At 42.2% G+C, this 25,785-nt stretch overlaps 1 protein-coding gene across 4 annotated transcripts in view; it reads left to right on the forward strand.

The window, feature by feature from the left end:
* Positions 1–25,785, forward strand: part of RGL1 (ral guanine nucleotide dissociation stimulator like 1) — a 279,015-nt gene that overhangs the window by 190,161 nt on the left and 63,069 nt on the right. For all 4 annotated transcript variants that reach the window (XM_067728889.1, XM_067728886.1, XM_067728887.1 and 1 more), the window contains one exon: positions 19,065–19,142. In XM_067728889.1, the coding sequence (XP_067584990.1) occupies positions 19,065–19,142 (78 nt within the window). The remainder of the gene's footprint in view (positions 1–19,064; positions 19,143–25,785) is intronic.

The following is a 25,785-nucleotide window of genomic DNA, read 5'->3' on the forward strand; positions in this document are numbered from 1 at the left end:
TGAAGATCCCATGTACTGCAGCTAAGACCCGGCGCAGCCAAATAAATAAATATTTTTTAAAAAGTCATTTAAAAATGTTACTTTAAAAAAATTAATTAAAGAGAGCATGGGCTCTAGGCACGCGGGCTTCAGTAGTTGTGGCACACGGGCTCGGTAGTTGTGGCACCCGGTCTCAGTAGTTGTGACTTGCGGGCTCTAGAGCGCAGGCTCAGTAGTTGTGGCGCAGGGGCTTAGTTGCTCTGCGGCATGTGGGATCGTCCTGGACCAGGGTTTGAACCCGTGTCCCCTGCATTGGCAGGCGGATTCTTAACCACTACGCCACCAGAGAAGCCCCCATGTTAGTGTTATTTTTAAAGAAAGGGATGACTTGGTTATCCCACTCAGCTATCCTTTTCTCTGATACCTCAACTGATTTTCCTTGGAAACTGGATTTCCTGAGGAATACTCCCTTCACACAGTTGTGAGCAGGTCATTTGAACATCAGTGCTCCTATTCATCCATCCATTGAAATGATATTTACCAGGTGTTTAATATCTACCATGTATTGTGCAAGGTGCTGTGCATATAATGGTAAACAGACTGGTCATGACTCCTGCCCTCTTCATGCTTAATGACTGAGAGTAACATTAAATAAGCATACAAACAAATGTGTGTAATTGAAATCGATACAATCCTTGGGAGGTAAGAGCTAGGTTCTATGACAGAGACAATAAGAGAGGATTGCGTGGGGGAGGAGGATATTATCAAAACAAAACTGGATGTTGGCCAGTGATATTAGATGGTTAGATAGGTCATGGGCCATCAAGGTCCCTGCTGGGTCCAAGGGTCTGGAGTGTTTCTGTTTGTTTGATGTACTCAGACCAAATCCCCTGACCTGAATGTACTACTTCCCAAAGAGAACTCTTCTTGGAGGGTAGGGAGATAGCCAGTGAAGAAGCTTGGGAGGATTTATGCAGATATATTACCACCATGGGGATAGTCATCTTAAATCCATATTTCATGACACCTGGAGTAGTAACACCATCATGTGTAAAAGCTGGTACACCACCAATAACCAGCAAGAATGGAGCTGCCCTTGCCAGTGAAGCCAGTTCCTCCACAGCAGAGAGAAAGCGATCAAATATAAAACTTGAAAACATTTTATTTATTTCCATAGATTTTGTCATAAGTGCCGAATATGCTTCCCCTTCCTTTCAGAGTCTGAAGATATTTTATGGGAAAAGCAGTTTTCCTGTCTTTGTTTTAGTCATGAGATTTATGCCTGAGGTATAGTGATGGTTAAGAGCATGGGCTTGGGAGTCAGAAAATGAATTTGATTCTGGTTTTGCACTTCTTACTTGCTCTGCGGCACTGGGCAGGTTGCTTTATCTTACTAGCTTCATTTTCTTATCTATAAAATGAGTGAAAAATAACCTAAGTTATAGGGCTATTATGAGGGTTAAGCTTGATAATATAAAATTCTTATTATAGTGGCTGGCAAATATTAAGTGCTTAAGAGATTACCATTACCTTGTTTTCCTTTCTTCATGGCACTTATCACTATTTGAAAGTACCTTTCTTATTTTTTTAATAGAAATTTAAAAAAAACATTTATTTATTTATTTATTAGCTGTGTCGGGTCTTACTTGCGGCACAAGGGATCTTCATAGCAGCATGTGGGCTTCTCTCTAGTTGCAGTGCACTGGCTTCTCTCTAGTTGTGGCATGCGGGCTTAGTTGCCCCACAGCATGTGGGATCTTAGCTCCCTGATCAGGGCTCGAACTAGCATCCTCTGTATTGCAAGACGGATTCTTAACCACTGGACCACTAGGGAAATCCCTGAAAGTACCTTTCTTGTTTACCTTGCTTATTTCCTGATAGCTGCCCCTATGCAGAGACCATGTCTGTTTATTTCATTGCCGTAACCTTAGAGAGGAATGGTATCTGGCAGTAGATGCTTAGGAACTATTTGTCTAACAAATAAGTAATCACTATTATTCATGCCTATTATGAGCAGGTGCACGGGAAGATACAACAGTGAACATTACACAGCTTCTGCCTACATTTAGTGGGACAGACAAATAAATCTATAGACTCATACTGTTACTGTTAAGGCAGTTAGGGCTCAATGTGTGTTTTTAAAAAAATAGACTGTTTTCAGAATTACCATATGATCAGGCAATCCCACTCCTGGGCATATACCCTGACAAAACTATAATTCAAAAAGATACATGTACCCCTATGTTCATAGCAGCACTACTCACAATAGCTAAAACATGAAAACAACCTAAATGTCCAACAGATGAATGGATAAAAGAAAACAATGTGGTACATATATACAATGGAATACTACTCGGCCATAAAAAGGAACAAAATAATTCCATTTGCAGCAACAGGGATGCAGCTAGAGATTATCATACTAAGTGAAGTAAGTCAGAAAGAGAAAGACAAATGCCGTATGATATCACTTATATGTGGAATCTAAAATATGGCACAAATGAACCTGTCTACAAAACAGAAACAGACTCACAGACATAGAGATCAGACTTGTGGTTTCTGGGGGCAGGGAGGGAGAAGGATGGACTGGGAATTTGGAGTTGGTAGATGCAAACTATTACATTTAGAATGGATAAATGACAAGGTCCTACTGTATAGCCCAGGGAAATATATGCAATCTCCTGGGATAAACCATAATGGAAAAGAATATTAAAAAAAGAGTGTAAGGGGCTTCCCTGGTGGCGCAGTGGTTGGGCGTCCGCCTGCCGATGCAGGGGACACGGGTTCGTGCCCCGGTCCGGGAAGATCCCACATGCCGCGGAGCGGCTGGGCCCGTGAGCCATGGCCGCTGAGCCTGCGCGTCCGGAGCCTGTGCTCCGCAACGGGAGAGGCCACAACAGTGAGAGGCCCACATACCGCAAAAAAAAAAAAAAAAAAGAATGTAGGTATGTGTAAAACTGAATCACTTTGCTGTATAGCAGAGGTTGGCATAACATTGTAAATCAACTATAATTCAATAAAAAAATAGACTATTTTTAAGAGAAGTTTTAGGTTCACAACAAAATTAAGTGGAAAGTACAGAGACTTCCCATATAACTCCTGCACCCAATCATACCCCCACTATCAACATTCCCCCACCAGAATAGTACACTTATTATAATCATTGACACATTATTATCACCCAAAGTCCGTAGTTTACATTAGGATTCACTCTTGGTGTTGTACATTCTATGGGTTTGGACAAACGTATAATGACACGTGTCCATCATCATAGTACCATACAGAATAGTCTTGCTTCACTAAAAATCCTCTGTGCTCTGCCTCTGCATCCCTCCCTACCCTACCCTAGTCCCTGTCAATCACTGATATTTTGACTGTCTCTATAGTTTTGCCTTTTCCAGAATGTTTTATTGTTGGAATCATACAGTATGTAGCCTTTTCAGAATGGCTTCTTTCACTTAGTAACATGCAGTTAAGGGTCCTTCATGTTTTTTCAAAGCTTGATAGCTCATTTCTTTTTAGTGCTGAATAACATTCCATTGTCTGAATGGACCATAGTTTATTTACCCACTCACCTACTGAAGAACATCTTGGCTGTGTCCAAGTTTTGGCAGTTATGAATAAAGGTGCTGTAAACATTCATGTGCAGGTTTTTGTGTAGACATACATTTTCAGCTCTTTTGGGTAAATACCAAGGAGCAAGAATTTTGGATCATATGGGAAAAGTATGTTTAGTTTTGTAAGAAATTGTTAAACTCTCTTCCAAAGTGGCTGTACCATTTTGTTTTCCCACCAGCAGTGAATGAGCGTTCCTGTTGCTCCACATCCTTGTGATCATTCGGTATTGTCAGTGTTTTGGATTTTTGGCTATTCTGGTTCGTTTGCCTCTCCGTATATACTTTAGAATCAGTTTGTCAAAATCCACAGAATAACTTGCTGGGATTTTGATTGTGATTGCATTGAATCTACAGATCAAATTGGGAAGAACTGACTTGACAATATTGAGTCTTCCTATCCATGAACATGGAGTCTCTCTCCCTTTATTTAGTTCTTCTTTGATATCTTTCATCAGAGTTCTGTAGTTTTCCTTATATAGATCTTGTGTATATATATATACATATATATATACACATATATATATATGTGTATATATATATATACTAGATTTATACCTAAATATTTTAATTTGGGGGGGAGGGTGCTGATGTAAAGGGTAATAGTTTTTTTAAAAAAATTTTATTGGGGTATAGTTGGTTTACAGTGTTGTGTTAGTTTCAAGTGTACAGCAAAGTGAGCCAGTTATACATATACATATATTCACTCTTTTTTAGATTCTTTTCCCATATAGGCCATTACAGAGTATTGAGTAGATTTCCCTATGTTATACAGTAGGTCCTAATTAGTTATCTATATATAGTAGTGTGTATGTGTCAATCCCAGTCTTCCAATTTATCCCTCCCCTGCCGCTTACCCCCCGCCCCCCTGTAACCATTAGTTTATTTTCTACATCTGTAACTCTATTTCTGTTTTGTAAATAAGTTCATTTGTAGCCTTTTTTTTTTTAGATTCCACATACAAGTGATATCATATGATATTTGTCTTTCTCTGTCTGACTTACTTCACTCAGTATGATAATCTCTAGGTCGATCCGTGTTGCTGCAAATGAAGGGTAATATGTTTTTAATTTCAAATTCCACTTGTTTATTGCTGGTATATAGGAAAGTGATTGCATGTTAACCTTGTATTCTGCAATCTTACATACTAGTTCCAAAAGCTTTTGGTTGATTCTTTTGGATTTTCTATATAGACAATCATGTCATCTGTTATCTCTTCCTTCCCAATCTATTGATATATACCTTTTATTTCCTTTTCTTTTCTCTTTGCATCAGCAAAGACTTCCTGTGCAATGTTTAAAAGCAGTGTGAGAGGGGACATCCTTGCTTAGTGGGAAAGCTTTGCATTTCTCAGTGTTAAGTATGATGTTAGCTATATTTATGTAGATGTTATTTATCAAGTCGAGGAAATTTCTTACTATTCCTAGTCTGCTGAGAGTTTTATCATGAATGGATGTTGGATTTTGTCATATGCTGTTTCTCATCTATTGATATGATCATGTAATTTTTCTTCTTTAGCCTGTTGATATGGTGGATTACATTAACTGATTTTCAAATGTTGAACCACCTTTGCATACTTGGAATAAATCCCTCTTGGTTGTGCCTTGTTTGATTCAGTTTGCGAATATTTTAAGGATTGTTGCATCTGTGTTCATGAGAGATCTTGGTCCATAGTTTTCTTATAATGTCTTTGCCTGGTTTTGGTATTAGGGTAAAGCTGGCCTCATAGAATGAGTTATGTAGCAGTCCCTCTGATCCTGTCTTCTGGAAGAGATTGTAGAGAATTGGTAAAGTTTCTTTATTAAATGTTTGGAAGAATTCATCAGTGAACCCCATCTGGATATGGTGCTTTCTGTTTTGGAAGGCTATTGATTATTGATTAAATTTCTTTAATAATACAGGTCTATTCTGATTGTCTGTTTCTTCTTGTGTGAGTTTTATGTAGATATGAATTTCTGACCTATATCACTTTCCTACTCCTTGAAGAATTTCTTTTCATATTTCTTGCAAGGCAGGCCTACTGGCAACAAATTCCCTCAGTTTTTGATTGAGAAAGTCTTTATTTCTCTTTCACTTTTAAAGAGTAATTTTGCAGAGTAAAGAATTCTAGGTTGGTATTTTTTTTTCCTCTCAACACTTTAAATATTTCTTTTCTTGCTTTCTGAGGAGATGGCATATATAATTCTTATATTTGCTCCTTTTTAGTTAAAGTTAAGGTTTGTTTTTTGCTCTGGCTTCTTTCAAGATTTTTTATTTATCTTTGATTTTCTGAAGTTCGAATATGTAGTGTTTTGGGCATTTATACTGCTTGGTGTTCTTTGAGCTTCCTGGATCTGTGTTTTGTGTCTGATGCTAATTTGGGGGAAATTCCCAGTCATTATTCCTTCAAATACTGCTTCTATTCCATTCTCTTCCTTCTCCTTCTAGTGTTCCCATTACACATATGTTATGCCTTTTGTAGTTGTCCCATGGTACTTGGTATTCTGTTCTGGTTTTTTCTTTTCTCTCTCTCTCTTTCTTTCTTTTTTTTTTTAGTTTATTTGTTTGTCTGCTTGCTTTTCAGTTTTAGAACTATTTTCTTATCCTCAAGCTCAGAGATTCTTTCTTCAGCCGTGCCCAGCCTATTAATGAGCCCCTAGAAGGCATTCTTCATTTCTGTTACAGTGTTTTTGATCTCTAACATTTCTTTTTGATTCTTCCTTAGAATGTCCATCTCTTTGCTTATATTATCCATCTGCTCTTATATGTTGTCTACTTTTCTGATTAAATTTCTTAGCGTGTTAATCGTGGTCTTTATAAATTTCTGGTCTAATAATTCTACCATTCCTGCTATATCTGACTCTTGTTCTGATGTTTCTTTAGTCTCTTCAAAATGTGCTTTTTTCCCTTTTAGCATGCCTTGTAATTTTTGAATAAAAGGTGGATATGATGTACCAGGTGGAAGGAAATGGCATTCAGTAACGTAGTTGTAATGTACGGGGGTGGGGGACAGGAAGGCATTCTGTAGTCCTGTGATTAGCTTTCAGTCTTCTGGTTAGCCTGTGCCCCTGGACTGTGAACTTCATCAGTGCTTCTCTGTTGTTTTTATTTCCTCCCTTAGGGAAAGGGTGGCTATAAGGGCCTGGAGACGGGTATTTCCTTTCCCCCATGTGGAAGGCTAGAGAAGACTAGAGTTAGGTATTTTCCTTACCCAAGGTAGGTGAAGCTCTGACAAAGCCCCAGCAGGTTAGACTCTGGTAAAATTTTTTGTCCTGAGGGCAGGTGTTGTTAAGAAGAACAGAGTGCTCTAGTGTATTTCAAAATGGTTCCTTTTCCCCTTCCCTTGCTGGAAGCATGAGGAGGTTTTTCTCCTATATTAACTATGATAACCTGGTCAAGTTCCTGGAGGTAAAACTCATAGAAATGTGGTGCTGTGTCTACGACTGGGTCCCCCTGGAGTTTTTATCCCTCAGACTTGTCCACACTAAGTCTGCAGCAATTCATGAATTACAGTTCAGCGTTTGTTTCCCATGGAGATTTCTGCTCTGCTCTGTTGTGGTTTTCTGTAACTGTCTGACGGTCTCTTCAGTTTTAGTGGGCACGGGTTTGCCTTGTGACCACACTTCTCTGATGGATCTAAGAAGAGTTGTTGATTTTCCAGCTTGTTCAGCTTTTCACGTGTTGTTAGGATGAAGTGGTGACTCCTAAGCTCCTTACGTGCTGGACTGGAAACTGGAAGTCCTCTTCTGCCCATTTTTTCATCAAGTTGTTCATTTTCTTATTGTTGAGTTTTAAGAGTTTTTGTACATTTTGGATAACAGTTCTTTATCAGTTATGCCTTTTGCAAATATTTTCTCCCTGTCTGTGGCTTATCTTATCAGTTTCTCGATTGAATGTGTACTTAAGAACCCCCCCCCGCCGCACCCTACCCCCACCACCACCCCGGGAACTGTGAGGTGGTTGTAGCGAACCTCCTTTTAAAAGCTCATAACACAGATCCATTCAGCTCTTAAATGCTTCCTTAGCATAAGAAGCTGGGTAAGCCTTTTTGAATTGCACACAGAAATGTTCCAAATTACTTTTTGTGAAACCTCACTTAAAAATAATTAAGCTTTAAAAGAAAATTAGTTCTGTAATTAGACTAGGCACTTGCCAAATATTCCTAGATTCATGCTGCCATGCATTGGATTCCCTAACTCCCTTCTCTTTTGGTAGGAGCAAGGTTTACTAATATCTTCCCTTTGTTCTTCCAGGTCCTAAGAGAGGGGGTTATGAGCAGAGAGCACTTAGGGAGCAGGTATTGGAATCTAACCTACTTAGAGGGCCTCACAGCATCTTATACTAGTGACGACCATAAGTCACTTCCAGGTGCTTGTCTCTTTATAACAGTAACACTTATATTAAATGTTACTATTAAACTCATAGTACAGTTTTTCTACACTTTTGTCTCAGAGTGATTTATGTCTAACTTCTATCACTTATGTAGGAAAGTTTTTCAATACCATGCCATTCTCTTCATTTATTTTAGTAACTTCCCTCCATAACTCTCAACAAAATCAAGTGGAAACAAACAGAGTGGTTGGTTCATCCATTGAATCTTTTGTCCCACCGTGCATGAAAAAGTTGAGATTTATTGGTCAGTTGATTCCAGGATGCTCATCCCATTTATAGAGTGGGAAAGCTTTCAGGAAATCCTAACATTGCTTTGTTTCCTTTTTTAGCTTTAAATACAGATACACTGGATATCCTGACGAGGGTGAGAATTTATTTAAAAATGAAGGCCATTTCTTAAGATTTTTGTTATAGCAGATGAGTTTGAATAGATTTTGTCCAGGTTTGAGTGTTGATGACCACATAGGCAAGAAAACCCTCAGTCTGTGTACATGTTATAGGTTTTTTAAAAAAGACAGATTGCTTAAAGGTAAATTGAACTCAGATCTTATTTCCTGTGGCTATTAGGACGATGAAAGTACTGCGGATAGAAAAGAGGATTCTAACAAGGGCTATGAGAATCTTTGGGTATCGAAATGCTGCTAACATCGAAAAGAACGTTGAAAACTTTTGTAGGGCACATGCTTTGTGAAGGGTCCCATGCTCTTGCTGGCTCATGCTTTATCAGGGGGAGAAAGAGGGTTTATTTCATTAAACCATAGAAGATACAACATTTATAATAATTTACACTCCCAACTGTGGCAGGCAGAATAATGCCTCCCACCCCAAAGATGTCCAGTCTTAATCCCTGGAACCTATGAATATATTGGGTTACATGGCCAAGCAGAATTAAGGTTGCTAATCAGCTGACCTTTTAAATAAGGTAGTTAACTTGGCTTATTTGGTTAGGACCAGTGTAATCACAAGGGTCCTTAAAAGTGAAAGGTGGAGGCAAAAGAGAGAGTCAGAGAAAAAGATGTGAGGATGGAAACAAGATCAGAGAGATACTATGTTGCTGGCTTTGAAGATAGAGGAAGGGGACCCTGAGCCCAAGAATGCAGGCAGCCTCTAGAAGCTAGAAAAAACAGTTAAATGGATTGTCTCCTATAGCAGCGGTCCCTAACCTTTTTGGCCCCAGGGACCAGTTTCGTGGAAGACAATTTTTCCACGGACCTGGGTGGGGGTGGGGCAGGGGATGGCTTCAGGATGATTCAAACGCATTACATTTCTTGTGCACTTTATTTCTATTATGATTACATTGTAATATATAATGAAATAATTATACAACTCACCATAATGCAGAATCAGTGGGAGCCCTGAGCTTGTTTTCCTGCAACTAGATGGTCCCATCTGGAGGTGATGGGAGACAGTGACACCCGAAGGTCCACCTCAGATCATCAGGCATTAGATTCTCATAAGGAACGCGCAACCTGGATCCCTCGTGTGCACAGTTCACAGTAGGGTTCATGCTCCTGTGAGAATCTAATGCCGCCACTGACCTCACAAGAGGCGGAGCTCAGGCAGTAATGTGAGCGATGGGGAACAGCTGATTTTAGCCCAAGGAGACTTGTGTTGGACTTCTGACCTACACAACTATAAAATAGTAATTTTGTGTAATTTGTTTGTGGTCCTTTGACGCAGCAGCGATAGAAAACGAATATAACATCAACAAAACTTTTGGTCTTGTTAGGGAAAAAGGGAAGTTGTTCATGACTTGATAGGAAACAAGGAATTCTTGTCAGAGAGATTGACTCTAAAAATCTAGTGCTTGTGGGCTTAGGGAAGTTGAAGGTCAAGTGTTCGCTCACCTTCACCTTGTTCTGTTCAGGCCCTCATGCCCTGTTCAGCGTGGCCCACACACTCAGCTCTGGAAGCATGGCCTGAAACAAAGGACAGGGCTTAGCCACTACCTACAAGCATTGTTCCTCTTTCTTCCCTGTACCTGTGGCTCTGCTTTGGGTTAGCCAGAAAAGTTTAATTTGGTACTGTTATAGAATTACATCCAACTGTAATCACACGAGGGAAAATGGAAATAAATTCTCTTCACTGCTGGGTTGCTTGTCTTTGGTAAATCTTTATTTTTGTCAAAAGGACCCAACTCTCACCCAGCATCACAGTGGGGATTCTCCATGGGAACATGTGGCTGGACAGCAGAATCTGGATGGTAGTGATGGTTCTGCTAGAATAAACACTAAAAGGTTGCTGTCAAGGACTGAGCCTCAGAGCTTCACCAGGCTAGCTTTCTTTTCTGGAAATGAAAGAAAAATGTTTCTCTCAAGTAGCTCTTTTTTGAAAAAAAAAATTTCACTTGGCAAAGGGAGGCAGCACATGCAGTTGTCTTTCTTTTTTAGAAAACAATACCAAATTGCCCAGCAGGTTTTTAAAAAATGTGCTTATGTTTGGAAACTACAAAGCAAAACTGACAAAAAAAACTGGAAGGCAAGGTACATACATTCTGAGTGATTATCAGAAAGTTTTCAATTCACCTTTGATAACCTAAAGCTATGGTTTTGACCATTTTCTAGCAGTTGGTGGGAGGGATTGATCACAAACCCCTTTAAGAATCTGCTAAAAACTATGGACCCTCTCTAGCAAAACAAAACAAAACAAAACAAAAAACACATCACCAAATTTGGCTTATGGCTTAGGGATTCCCAAACTTCCCTAAGTTCATCCAGGGACCCTAGGTTGTGACTCTCCAGGCAAAGGTTTCCTAGCATGAGTGACAGGACCCTGTAGGTGGCCATTAGGAGTCAGAGGAGGGCACTGCTCCTAGTATGAGTATGGTTCTGAAAAGTAAATTCATTAATTTCATTAAAGTAAATGCAGTGGTTTTTTTTTTTTTTAAAAAGGTATATCTCTGAAACTTTAAAAGGAAAAGGGGACTGGCTGTTTTTGAGTTAATTTTATTTATTTATTTTTTTAATCACTTTTCTCTTATTTGACATTTTTTTTTTTTTGTGGTACGCAGGCCTCTCACTGTTGTGGCCTCTCCCGTTGTGGAGCACAGGCTCCGAACGTGCAGGCTCAGTGGCCATGGCTCACGGGCCCAGCCGCTCCGCGGCATGTGGGATCTTCCCGGACCGGGGCACAAACCCGTGTCCCCTGCCTCGGCAGGCGGACTTTCAACCACTGCGCCACCAGGGAAGCCCTGACGTTTCTTTTTTTTAACCTTTTGTGGAGTGAATTAGCCCTGGAGAATGACTTCAAGCTCCTAGTCCTGGGAAACGTAATTCTTTTGCCTTTGGTCTCTACTGAAGTTGCTAGCAAGTACCAATTTAGATAAATGGATGTTATATTGAGTTTTGTGAGCACAGGAGAGAAAAGTAGTCTCCAAACTGATGGGATACCATGATACTAAATTCATTGTCATTGTATTTGATTTTACGTAGCAATTTTCATAAGATTCTTTTTTTTTTTAAATTTTTTGGCTGCGTTGGGTCTTTATTGCTGCACACAGGCTTCCTCTAGTTGCGTTGAGCGGGGGCTACTATTTGTTGTGGTGCGCAGGCTTAATGTGGTAGCTCCTGTTGCGGAGCATGGGCTCTAGGTGCACGGGCTTCAGTAGTTGTGGCACGTGGGCTCAGTAGTTGTGGCGCACGGGCTTAGTTGCTCCGCGACATGTGGGATCTTCCAGGACCGGGGCATGAACCCATGTCCCCTGCATTGGCAGGCGGATTCTTAACCACTGCACAACCAGGTAAGTCCGAGAAGATTCTTGATGAGCTCTGCAAGAGCATCTTTTTGTGGTTGGGGAAAACTGAGCCACAGGCTCGCACTGACTTGTTAATAATGTATTAATTCATCTTAAACCTAAGGAAAATCCCAACTTGTAGACAGATTCTGTGGTTGTCAGGGTGCTGCGTGCTCCCTGCCCCCAGTTGTAACCTGTTTCTTCCGTCGACCTTCTGACCTTCGTTGTGTCTGCAGCGGCTGTAGCATGCTAACAAGACAGATTCGCAGCTGATGGTTTAGAATTGTTACCAATTACAGGTGGAAGAAGGAGGCACCGATGAGCCACCAAGCTCTTGGGGGCAGTAAACAGGCCAGAGAAGAGAGATGGGTGACAAGGACCTGCAGTAGAAAACAGAAGAAACCTGACAGCAAGGGCATGAAGGCCATCAGACTTGAGAAAAAACTTTAAATGTGAATGAGAAACAAGTTATAGCAAGAGACGCCTTTTCATTTTCTTTCCCTGGCTGAATAGTGACTGTAAAGTATTTGTCCTTTTCTTGGTCTCCCTCTCAGACAGTTGTAGGTTGGGGCTGGAGGTGGAGATAGTGTTGTCAAGGGAAATCTTATAGTGTTTTGAAACCATCGAGTGGAACAGAAATACTAGGTACTTTGGCTATTAATGTTCCCTTAACTATCAGGGAGATGGTTAAGGGAACATTAATGTTCCTGCTACCATCATCAATAATATGGAGATAATGTGACGAATTGAAGGGCAAGGAAGGTGGAGGGCCCTTCACAGCAAAGGCCTGGAGGGGAGGACTGAGGCTCCTTCTGGGTTTTTTGACTTTTTTTCTGATCATGGGAGAACTTTGCCTAGAGAACCAGCCCTCGTGAGTGAAAGCACACTGCCTGGTTCTCTGTTTGGCATCATTGACCCCTTCCTTTCTTGCAAGAGAACAAGGAGTTTTTGCCTGTTGTCTCTGACCTTTGTCTTCTCCTTGAATAACTGGCTCCATGGTGGTAGCAAGACCTTTCCAAGGTAGGCTTGGTGGCCGTGACCCAGTTGTCAGGTCACACTTGGGTGGAGAGGTGCCTGCCGTGGAGGGTATTATTCGGAGCGATTAAAAACAAGCCCCTGGGCTGCTCTGTGGTGTACGGTCTGCAGTCTTAATCAAGGCCTCACTTGGTGTTCCCGACATCTGCAGGCTATTTCACTGTGTCATTCTTCTGAGTCAAGGTCAGCTTCTGAACATTTTCCTCATACCTGACCTGTGTTCTTGTGGGTCAGTTAAAGAAAAAATGCTTCAGATGTTCACAGGCTGGGCTTGATTAGAAAAGCAAAGGCTCCCAGAGGTCCTTGAGTCAGCAGCTTCATGTGAGGTCTCTCCTGCCTTAACTTCCTCCTCTCTGTTCTTTCATCATCCCCAATAAGTAGCTTCTTCCCTTCCCTCCCCTCCCCATCCTCAACTATTCGTGATAGTAGAGGGCATTGATGAATTCATTTGGCACGTGTTTAGTGAGTGTCCGCTAAGCGCAGGCTCTACTCCAGGCTCAGGGCATATAGCAGTAAGCGAGGTAAAAGGGTGAAAGCAAAGCCCTGACCATGGCCGGCCAGGCCCTCGTGATCTGCCCCTGCCACCTGCATGCTCACCTCCTTCTCTGTCTCAGCTTCATCTGTTCTGCTCCTTCCTCACTGGTCTTCTTGACGTTTCTCAAGCGCACCATCCTGCCACGGTCCCAAGGCCTTTGCCCTGGGTCTCCCCTCCGCTTGGAAGGCTCTCCTCCTAGAGATATGTGTGGCCCATTCCCTTGCCTTCTGGAGGATTTTAGTTCATTGTCACATTCACGTCAGGCCTTTCCTGGGCACTCATGTGAAGCAGCTACCTCAGGCCCTCCAATCATGTCTGAGTGCCCTTGGCTACTTTATTTTTCTCCATTGCACTTTTCACCATCTGACTAGTATATATTAACTAATTACTAGTTTATTGCTTATCTCCCCCCACTACATTGTGCTCCATGAAAACAGGGGCTTTGCTCAGTTCACTGCTGTATCCTCAGTGCACAGAATAGTACCTGAAAATAGGCTTTAATAAATACTCATTGAATGAGGACTAAATGAGTGAAAGAATGAATGACCGAGTAAGTGAAAAGCCCAAGGCTTCTAACCTCAAAGAACTTATCATTTGGTGGAGGGAGACATAAAATAAATAAACAAAATAACTATGGTTTGTGTGATCGGGTGTTGACTCAGAGACTGGGCTCTAGAGTCTGACTGTCAAGGTTCAAATCCCTCCTTTACTTACTAGCTGTGTCTTTGAGGGCAAATTACTTAAGCTCTCTGGGCCTCATTTTCTCATCCATTAAATAGGAAGAATAATAATACCACCATCTAGGATTATGGTGAGAATTAAATGAAACAATCCATGTAGAGTGCTTAGCACAGTGCCTGGTATATAGTGAGCTCGCAATAATTATTAACTGTCGTTATCATGGGATCACCTGCCATAAACAAGTGGAGCCTGAAAGGTTCTTCGGGATTATCCCCATCCTGGTCTGATGTTGCCGAGACTTTTCTGTTAGAGAGTAAAGGTTAGAAAGCACCCCCCCACCCCCCATCACCAGAAGTACTGTCCCTGGGGATAACTTCATCTTAAGATTTCTTTGAACCACAAGTATCCCTGGTCGTCCCTTCAAACACATATTAAACGTTTTATCTGCCCGGATAGGCGCCAAACAATACATCCATCCCCCCTGGAAATAACTGTTTCCTGTTTAAATATTAGCAACCAGTTAAACGTTATATTGAGGTTTTTTTTTTTTCTTTTTCTAGTAAATTTTAGGCTGCAGTAAAAAATTGCGCAAGGCTGTACTTTAGGAGACATTTGTAAATCTTTCTTTTGCCTTGTGATACAGAGAAAACCATGTCAGAAGTCATTCTGATAATTTGTATTTTAAGGTTTATGAATTGCCTTTAAAGAAGGGCAGTCTGGTAAAGCCTTCTTAAGAGGTTCGAGCTTTGATCTTAAACTCTAGGGAGGTTTTGCAGAAATTGGAGGTGACATTGTTGACAGGTTTGTCTGTAGCCACTCATTAATTAAACACATACACACCCTTTATTTACTCCCCTGGAGTAAATGAATTGAACTTGACTTTGGTTTTTGATGGGAAGCTATGAGAGGGTCCAGGAAACATCAAAGAAACACTCTTAATCTCATAAAACTAACTCTTAACTCTCAAACGACCTAGCTTGAGCGTTAAAGAGTTCTTGATTCCAGTGCTGGTCTAGTTTCTTTTCTGTAAGGCTTTAATTCTCCTTAATGGTAAGAAAAGTGCAGGGGCAAATAATCGTCCCCTCCCCAGTCCATGAAATTCCAGAGGGTTATAGGCTTTTTAATTTTATCTTGCTTCTAAAGGTCTCCTTTGTAAAACTGTATATACATTTTTTTTTGTATTTTTATACTACTTACACCTTCAAGGTCTCAGCTCTAGGATCTTAAAAGTTCCTTTCGCATTTTAATTTTAGATTTTTGTAACGATCGCAGCTATCCTAAAGCTTTTTTATGCTCCTAGATCATTAGAAATGAAGGCACAGACAGGTTAAGACACTTGTATAAGCAAAAAGCCAAAGAATGCCTTTATAGACACAAATATGAACCTAGTCGTTGGGAGGTTCATTTCCACGTCTGCCTAGGGAACCCCACTAGAACACTCATTTGCTCCCAGCAAATAGCCATCCGCATGCCTGCTGGGTGCCGCCCTTGCTCTAAGCTCTAAAGAGTAATGAGCAAAAGAGACAGAAGTCCCGCTCTCATGGGGTTTGTGTTCTAATGGACAATAGCTGTATGAATTGCACAGTGTACTAGAATGTGTTAAAGGCTGTGGAGGAGAATAAAACAGTGGTGTTAGTGTTGGTTTACATAGGATGGTCAGGGAAGGCCTCACTGATAAAGTGACATTGGAGCAAAGACCTGCAGGAGCCCCAGGAGTGCACCATCGGTGTGGGCGTGGGAGGCGGTGGCAGTGAGTGTGCAGAGATTCTGAGGCAGGAGGATGCCTGGCGTGTGTGTGTGTGTGTGTGTGTGTGTGTGTGTGTGTGTGTGTGTGTGTGTGTGTGTGTGTGTGTGTGTGTGTGTGTGTGTGTGTGTGTGTGTGTGTGTGTGTGTGTGTGTGGAAGCAGCAAGGAAGCCAGTGAGGCTGAGGGGAAGTGAGTGAGTGTAGGAGACGTGGTCAGAGATATGAGGGGCATGTCACTTAGGGCCTCAGGAGATGGGTAAGATGTTGGCCTTTCCGAAGAGTGGAGAAGAGTGGGAGCTGGGGGAGGGTTTTGAGCAGAGCAGCGGCATGAACAGCATCGCTGCGGCTTGAGGCAGACCTGCCAGGAGAGGCGTTAAGCGCCTGTTGCACGGATCCAGCCAAAGATGGGGGCAGTGTGAGCCAGGGCAGAGTGACGAGAAGTGCTGGGATTCAGGATATGTCATAAAGGCAGAGCCAAAAGATGTTCCTAGTGGATCGGGCAGAGAAGAAAGAGTTAGGGGGGGCTTCCCTGGTGGCGCAGTGGTTGAGAGTCTGCCTGTTAATGCAGGGGACACGGGTTCGAGCCCTGGTCTGGGAGGATCCCACATGCTGCAGAGCGACTGGGCCCGTGAGCCACAACTATTGAGCCTGCGTGTCTGGAGCCTGTGCTCCGCAACAAGAGAGGCCGCGATAGTGAGAGGCCCACGCGCCGCGATGAAAAGTGGTCCCCGCTCGCCACAACTAGAGAAAGCCCTCGCACAGAAACGAAGACCCAACACAGCAAAAATAAATTAATTAATTAATAAACTCCTACCCCCAACATCTTAAAAAAAAAAAAAGAAAGAGTTAGGGATGCTGCAGCCTTTGAGCCTGAGTGCCTGGACCGTGTGCGCCACCACACACATGCCTTGTTATTGATGGTTCTGATTTGTCTCCAAGTTATTACCAACCAGTCATGCTGGTCCTGACTATGAGCCTCTACTCATAATACTCTGCTGGCCGGGAGAAGTATCCATGTGGTCTTCTGAGCAGATGGTACCGGGTTCATTAAGGAGAGAGAACTTTGCTCACTCACCAGTGTAAGTTACTTAGCGCTTTGTGACATGGTCTGACTGCACCGTGGCATCACATTCTGGGAGCAGAACTGTGACGGGTGTTCATGTCATCCCGGCCAGCATCTCAGCTCTGAGTCTGAAAAATGCAGAGAAAGAGCAGCAGAGTGTGAGAAGCAAAAGTAAAGACAAGGAATAGGAAGACCAGGGGATTTTTAGTATGAACGTCTCTGGAAAGAAAAATATCAGGTGCAGTAAAATGTGTATCTTTCCCTCGTGAAGCTTTTTCGCTTTTATTTCGACCTCTCAGAGGTTCCAGTTGGAAGATAAAAGATGCAATATTTCCGGGATAGCCAGAAAGAGAATTAATGAAGGAACACAGAATGTGACCCAAACGAAGGTTAAGTCCCACATTTAGTCATTGAGGGCTGGCAGGCGGGAGTTTATGGATCACTCAAGTCAGATGGGCAGCAGGCACAGTGGCCTCCCTCTTCACTGTACTTACCCCATCTTTCCTACTTAAATAAACCAGAGTCTGTTGTGAGGGAACATGAGGACAGGGTTCGCTATGACGGTGGCCGAAGAGAGAGCCAAGAAATCCCACTCTATTTATTTACTAGGAATCTCATTTCCCAGCCCTGCCTTGCCCACATGGGGCTGCATAAATCTTAATCTGACTGAGTTCTTATCTCAGGGAAAGCAAAGGGTAGCCCTGGAAGCCTCTAAATAGCAGGTGCAGGACATAATGAAGAGGAACAGGGAGGGTGGAGGCCAGTGGAAAATACCTCTGGGAGGCCAAGGAGTCCGTAAAGCTGATGAGCTTGAGAAGGAGCACGTGGATGGGGGAGGGGGCTGATGCCTGTGGGCGTAAACTAGGACCTGCCGGGATAGGGCGATGGGGAGACCAGATGGACTGGCATTCTGTCAAACCAGATGGTGGGCTTTTATTTTTAAAAGGGCTTGTAAATCCTAGGAACAAGGAACCATAAGGGTACTGGGGTTCTTAATCCTATTAGTAGAAGACAGAAGTGTTCTCTTTAAAAATGTAAACCCCACCAGTTATAGAATTTCTATTATCGAAACTTTGGGACAGATTACCAGCTTGTGAAACTCCAAGGAATCTCTGAATTCTCCACTGATGGGAAGAGAAACTGCAGAAATAGTCTAGGCATTATAAGTTAATATAAAGGCTCCTCCTTAGGAGTCTAAAGTGAATTTACTAAATGAACATTCTGAACCAAACAAAACATGATATATTTGTATGAAATAGACTTGCTTACCTATGGAGTTGGAAGGACATCTAACAGTGTAACCGGGGACTGATCAATGTTTTTGTTTGTTTGTTTGTTTTTTGCGGTACGCGGGCCTCTCACTGTTGTGGCCTCTCCCGTTGCGGAGCACAGGCTCCGGGCGTGCAGGCTCAGTGGCCATGGCTCACGGGCCCAGCCGCTCCGTGACATGTGGGATCTTCCCGGACCGGGGCACGAACCCGTGTCCCCTGCATCGGCAGGCGGACTCTCAACCACTGAGCCACCAGGGAAGCCCCTGATCAATGTTTTAATAAGTTTTGAGTTTGTAATGAGAGAAATTTTAAAGTTTAGGCACCTATTGCTTTCTAAACTGTTGTTGCCCTTTGCCCCCCTTCCCCAGTGGCTGGGGAAGCCTAGATCAGCCTGACCTCGGTGTACACACTGCTGCTCTCTTGGTTGCTGAGACACGACGATTCTGTTCTTCAGTCCTTGTCTCTATCTCAGCCTTTACTTGAGGGTTTGGAATTATTTCCATCACCTTCCTCCAGTAGGACCTATCCTCAAGGAGACCAGACTCATAAGCAGAGCATGGAGTCGTCATCTTGCGCCCATGTGTGGCACAGGCGTGAAGGTTGTGCAAGCAAAGCCACATCTTCCTTCAGTAGCTACACAGAGGGGTTGATGCTCCGGAGTTCATGAGGAATCTCCCACCTGTGCATCCCATAACGCCTGATTCTCCTGCTAAGAGGAAAAGAGTAATTTCATCGAAAAAAATCCAAAGAAATGTTAAATATTAAGAGAAAGTTTTAAGTAATGTGATTCATTGCTAAATCACTTTCCTTGTAGACCGTATATTGATACATACACACACACACACGTATATATTCACACACATATATATGTTTACCCATTAAATAAATATCAATAATATAGTATCATTTTTGATGTTATTTCACAGATATTACTTTCCTTAAATACTCCTGAAAAGTATAACTGTTGTGCTTGAAATGGAAAAGAGTTGCTCTCCAACACTACTCATTGCATTTTCTGTTTGTTTGTTTTTATCTATAAAGGTATGGGAACCTGACAAGCCCAAACTGTGAAGAAGTTGGAGGCCAAAGTTCATCAGAGTCTAAGACGGTGATCAGGAAGTGAGTCTGCCTCTTCTCTGCATTACAAGCTCTCAGTCAAGACTTATTATCTTAAAAGAATGTAATTTAGTGGAGTTTTTAATCTCCTTTGGAATGTTGCCATGGTTTTTTCCATAATACAGATAAAGTCATAGAAGTATTTTTTGACCATCTAATGCTATTCATTTATTCATTCAGTAAACATGTATTGATCACACACTCTTGGCCAGGCCCTGTGCTAAGGGATACAGCTATGAACAAAATAAGTAAGTCCAAGCTCTTATGAAGTTTATATTTTAGTAGAGAGAGAGAGAGAGACAAAGAATCCAGGCAGAAAAGAATGAAGGAGGGCAGGGGGGCTAGATCCTGATGGAGACGTTGATTTACATAGGCTTTCTGACCTCATCTGGAGACATTGGAGCAGAAACCTGCAAGTGGTGCAGGTGAGGCCTTGTGAATGTCCAGGCAGGGAGAATATGGAAAAAGCTCTGCGGCAGGAACAGTGTTTGAGAAACAGTAGAGGCGTGAATGAGGCTGCAGCCAAGTGAATGAAGTGGCAGGTACTGGGGCATGAGGCCTGTAAGGGCCCCTCATCACATGGAGGCTTTGGGAAGGATGCTGAATTTTATTCTGAGAAAGATAAGAAACACTTAACAGGCCTTTAGGAGAATAGCGCTATGGCCTGGTTTATATTTAAAAGGCCTACTCTGGCTCTGTGTGGAAAATAGACCATGACACTGGGGACAGGGGCAAGGGTGGCAGCAAGGAGCCCGGTTAGGGCCCTTACGTGGGTCCAGGCAAGGGGTGATGGCAGCACGGACGTGAGTAGTAATAGTAGTTGTCAACATCGTCATTATAGGAGTGGTAACAAGAAGTAGTAGCTTGTCGTAGGGACAGCTTCTGCAGAAGTCCTGAAGGTGTTGCTGACAGGATGTACCGATGCAGTGGGTGCGGCATGTGAGACAAAGAAGAGGCAAGGATGCCTCCAAGGGTTGTGTGTGAGCGAGCGATAGAATGGAGCCCCGGCTTTATGCGATAAGAAAGTTTGGTGGGGAGCACGTGTCAATAATTTCATCTTAGATGTGTTAATTTTGAGGTAATTGGGTGAGTGTAGATTCCAGGGAGAAGTCTAGGCTGGAAGTATACATTTGGGCATCCTTAGTTTATACATGGTGTTTAAAGCTATGGGAATGGATGTGACCTCCTGTGGACGAAGGGTGGATCTAGAAGGCAAAGGTCCAAAGACTGAGCCTTGGTTCCCTCCAGTACTGAGAGTTAGGAAAGCAGACGGTCCAGCAGAGGAGACTGGAACAGAGCAGGCAGGGGGAAGGAGAAGAAAGAAGCTGTGTTCCAGAAGACAAGCGGAGAAGGGGTTTTGGAGGGGGCGTGACCGACTCTGTCTGATGCTGTCCAGACATCAAGTGAGAGGGGTCTGGGGAGTGACTCCTAATTCTGCCACACTTTCGTCTTTGGCACCCGTGGCAAGCGCAGTTTTGGTGGATGCAGATGTGGGTTAAGAGAGGTTAGAAGGGGAGGAAGTGGGGACGACAAGTTTAACGACTCTTTGGAAGAGTTATGTTGTAAAGGGAAACAGAAATGAGGTGGAGGATGAGGGCAAGGGATGGTCTTTTCATTGTGCCTTTTTTTTTTTTAATGGGAGGTAGTTTATGCTGATGAATTTGATCCAGCAGTCAGTGAAGAAGAAATCCACGATGTAGGGGTACAGGCTGCTGAAAGAGTGAGGTTCTTGAGTAGATAGGTTATATACTAGGGTGCTTGAAACCACTCGTGGTTTCATTTTGGGATCAAAAGTTCAGGGAGGTAATCCTATGGAATTTTTAACTGTTCAGGCAATTGGCTGATGGACTCCTTTCTCCAGGAGCCAGGGATATAAAGATGAGAAAACTAGGTATCTTTTTAACTCCTGAGTTAGTTGTCAGGTAGTTTCATAATTTTATTGGATGGGCCATAACCTTCCAGAAAACTAAACACACCAGTGTAGATATTTGAATTCCAAGTGCAAGGTGTGGTGAGTGGAAGAGATACCTTATTCCTAGAGGGCTTTAGGGAGGCTTCTTGGAAGAGGTGACATCTGAAGCAGGCTTTGAAGGAGTGTGAAGGTTTGGATGGTAGAGCCGTTTAGGAAGAGGGGACAGTGGGATCAAATCAGGGAAGTGCAGAGTATATGATATTTGGGAGAACAGCACAGAATTGGGGCAGCTGCTTCACTGTGTACATGTTGGGTGAGGGCAGCTAGTGGAGCTGAAGTTATCGTGAAAGGTTTGAATTTCTCACAAATTCAAGAGGGTTTGGACTTTCCCTGGTAAGCAGTGGGCAGTCAGCCCTAAAAAGTTTTTGCAGGAGGGAAGCCGTATAATCAGATAGGTAATTTGAGGGAATGGATTAGACTTACAACCTTTTTTTTTTTTCTTGTGGTTCTTTATTATCTCATTGTTGTGCCCAATCCAGATGCCGCTGCCTAGCCCATAAATGCCACATCAGCATCGCCTGGGAACTTGTTAGGAATGCAGAGTCTCAGGCCCGCCCCAGACCTAGATTAGAATCTGCATTTTAACAAGATCCTCAAGTGATTCCTATGCATATTAAAGTTTGAGAATCGTAGGATTAGAGGAGTTTTGTTGTTGTTAGTTTTGTGTATCCATGAAAACTTACAGAAATAATAATTTTTTTAAAAAAAGAACCTTTTTAGAATGAATTTTAAAACATATGTCAAAGAAGAGATACTCTACGAATTGAGTGGCCAGCTTGTCAAATGTAACCTCGATCTGTGACCAGATGCAGCAATAAGCATGTTGTCATCTACATATTTTGGAATTGCGTCACATCTAGAGCTACCATTCAACCAGTCACCTGAACACCCTGAGGAGAGTAACAGTATGAAAACTATCGAGAGCTTTGCTGTTTCCCAGGGGGTGTTTTGAGGTTAAATAGTTTTCTGGGAAGTAGCAGTTAAAGCAAATTGCTTTGTACTCTGGACGTGAAGAGTCATGCTCATTCTTTCAAAGGCCTGTTCTAAAACTTCATTCAAATGAATTGTACACCAGGAACAGTAACGTGGGTGAGGCTCCAGGATAAGCTGTTTTAAAGGGCTTTACAGTTTTAAGCATATGAGGCCTTAACAAAGAGCTTCACATAGAACTCCCCTGAGGGGTCCATCATCTGAGGACAATGGTCCTTTCCTAAAGCCTCACAGTGAATTGGTAGAAAGTTCTTGACCCTTTTCCTCAGACTGAGTTGCCTTTTTAAAAAATTATGCCTGATGAAAATATGCCACTTTATCGTATAATGGGTCACTCTGTCCTACAGATACTGGAATGCTAAAATCCCTTCTCTCTGCTGACCTCTTTCTTCTTTCCATTTCCCTTTCTTCTGTCTTGTTGGGGTTTTTTCCCTCCACTTCTCCTTTTATTATTTTTCATCTCACTTGAGCATTCTCTTTTTCACAAGTTACCCTTCTGATCATTTCTGTGACTTGATAGGGTCACTGCTTTGTCTGTTTTTGGAGGAAATCAGGGAAGCACCTTGTCCATTCCACATGTAACACATGGAAAGTTCCTCGATCATCTCAGAGCTGCAGCAGCTGACTTGTAGCAGTGACTGAAGGCCTCCTGATGGCCGATAGATGTGTAGGAGATATGGCTATATGCCAGTTCTCAGTGGGGGAGTTCTGCCCCCAGAGGACATTTGGCAAGATCTGGAGAATTTTGGGTTGTTTCAACTTGGTGGGGAGGTGCTCTGGCATCTAGTGGGCAGAGGCCAGGATTGCTGCAAAACATTCTGCCATGTGCAAGACCGGCCCCTCTCCCCGCTGCAACAAAGAATTACCTGACCCTAAATATCAATAGTGCCTAGGTAAGAAACCCTGCTGGATGGTGATGAGGCTGCTGCAGTGCTCAAGTGAAAACTGTCTTTATTTATGAACATCTAAATATATGTAAAAATAATACCATACTTACTTGGAAATTTATTTATTTATGCCCCTTCTTATAATTAGGCGAATCCAATGCTGAGGTGGCCATGGAGCCAGCCTCATGGAAGGTGACAGACCCTGGGAAACGAGGCTGGAGAACTCACACTCAAGCTCCTCCTCCACCACTGTCACTTCACCTCTCTCGGTTTCAGTCTCTTTTCCTGACAAATGAGTGCTCTGAGCTCCTTTCAAGTTTAAGGATGCCTAGGATAAAATTTATTTAGCTTTCTTTAAATCTTCTTTTTTTTTTGTGGTACGCGGGCCTCTCACTGTTGTGGCCTCTCCCGGTGCGGAGCACAGGCTCCGGACGCGCAGGCTCAGCGGCCATGGCTCACGGGCCCAGCCGCTCTGCGGCATGTGGGATCTTCCCGGACCGGGGCATGAACCCGTGTCCCCTGCATTGGCTGGCGGACCCCCAACCACTGCGCCACCAGGGAATCCCTCTTTTCATCTTCTTAAAAATGAATATCAGAAGCAGAGATATGGTCCAAATATTATATTGATCGTTTGAGAGGTGCCCTTTACTGCTTGTCTCGGTTGGAAAGACTGGGTAACCAGTTTTGATAAAATAGGAAAGAAAAAATACACAGCTTCTTTGATTTCCTTATTATTAATCGTGACATCAGAACTGCTGGCTAGGATCATAAATAAAGAGATGGACTAAAGCATTGTATTGTGGGGTCAGGCAAGGAGCAGGAAAATGCCCATTGTTTTCCTTTGCTGCAAATCTGTGTTCTTGTGATTTCAGGTGGGAAACAGACGGCAGGAATTCAGTGACATTCTAAGGAGTAAACATCCTGTTTTAGGACAGATGCCTTCAATTTTGCAGCCCAGGGATATGGGGGGTGGAGGTGGGGAATCACTACTGGGTTTAACTATGAAAAGGAAAATGCTCAACTATTGTTTGGTTTTTCAGTTTTTGTTGTAAAGCATAGAACAAGGCTTACATTTGATACAGGCTCCCAAGTCCCAAGGTAACAGTCTTTCCTGTATTTCTGAATATGGATCTAATGAACCTTTTAAAGGATAAAAGAACTTAAAAGAAGGCAGAAATGTGCAAATAACAGATGAAACAGTCAAGATGAAAGATTGGTTTCTGGTGTCTTGGACCACAACTGGCTAGTGTTCTTCATGAATTTCAAAAAGTATCTGATTGTGCTGTGACTCTCACTTGTAATTCCAGTCCCGAGTATGCCCGGTTCAGGCTTTGTGTGATATCAGGACCTTTAAAGTTATCTGGCTAAAGTAAGAATTCCTTCAGTTGCAGGGAATTCAACTTGCAAGGATTTTAGATGTTGGAATCTTTGCCACACAGTGATTTCTGATGTTAGCACTAGACTGATGTAAATAATAAGTCATGCCATGTTTGTTTCTACAAGCCCTAAACTTGTCACTGTTGGGAAATCAGGGAACTCACTTCCTATGACAGAAGAAGACATCTCTGCCAACATTCATTCTACCTGCGCCCCTTTCCTCCTTCCTGCCGACACTTTTACATGAGAAAATGCTATCTATTTAGAATAATAAAATCTGAACCAGATGGGAAAAGGAGACTTTCCTTAGTGCAGATTTATTACAGTCATTGAATTCAGAAGTGAAGAGAACATGAAGAAGGGATATTAACCATACAGAGCCTAGACACCGTGAATCTTCACTCTCTGAAATGTATTTGAGATTAGAATATCATATATATACATATATATATACACACACACACACACACAGAACTTTATTTAAAGATGTTTAAAACTATTCAGGAATTACGCTTTTTTATTCCTTTTAAAAAATTACTATTGTAATGTTGAAATAATTTCAGTTTTTTTTCTTTAATTGACTCTCATCACTTCCCTTCTGGAATGCCATGTTTTGTTTTCTCAAACTCTTTACCATAGCAGTGGTTTAAACCACTGAAATCATACTGCTTTCATCTCCAGACATTCAGATGATATAAAAGTCATTCTTGTAATCTTTTCCCAGAAGTTGTAAATAGTGACACCAGGTTTTAGCCAGTGGTAAAGAGTCCTATAAATATTAGTATCCAAGATATTGGAAACATTTTAAAGAAAAGGGAGATGAGTTAAAGGAAGTTGGCTGTAATTCTTTAATATCTGGGAAACTTTACAGTGGAAGGTATTAACAAGTCTTCCCAGTGAGTTTGCGATCAATATTCATTCCATCAAATTCAAATAACCTAAGAAGGCAATTGAAATCAATCTGAGTGATTGTAACAAAACTGGGGCAAAGAAAGAAGAGTAAAGAACAGAGCAAAAATAAGATTTTAAACTCCAAATTTAGAAGAATTAAAGGCTATAATGTGAAAGGAATATTTTTAAAAAGTAAAACAAAAGTAGAAATGGAGATGCAATAAACCACATAAAAGAGCCTGGTATTGTCTTTAAAACATCCATACTGGACAAAGAAAAACAAAGTATAGTTTTAAAAAACTCATTGAAATCTTGAATCAAAATTATGCATTTAAGGGAAGAGTGCAGGCTCCCAAGCAGAAATTACTTTTCTAATAATGGAGAAATGAAACAACATCGATAATCATTGATTCAGAGAGAAGAATAAATGGCCGCCTGAGAATCTCCTAAGGTCCTCTACATGTTAGAGAAAGGTAAAGAGACATCACAACCAGACTCTGTCCCTTGATCACCCTGCAGCGGCAGAGAT

This window comes from Pseudorca crassidens, chromosome 2, assembly GCF_039906515.1.
Source record: "Pseudorca crassidens isolate mPseCra1 chromosome 2, mPseCra1.hap1, whole genome shotgun sequence".
Taxonomy (NCBI): domain Eukaryota; kingdom Metazoa; phylum Chordata; class Mammalia; order Artiodactyla; family Delphinidae; genus Pseudorca; species Pseudorca crassidens.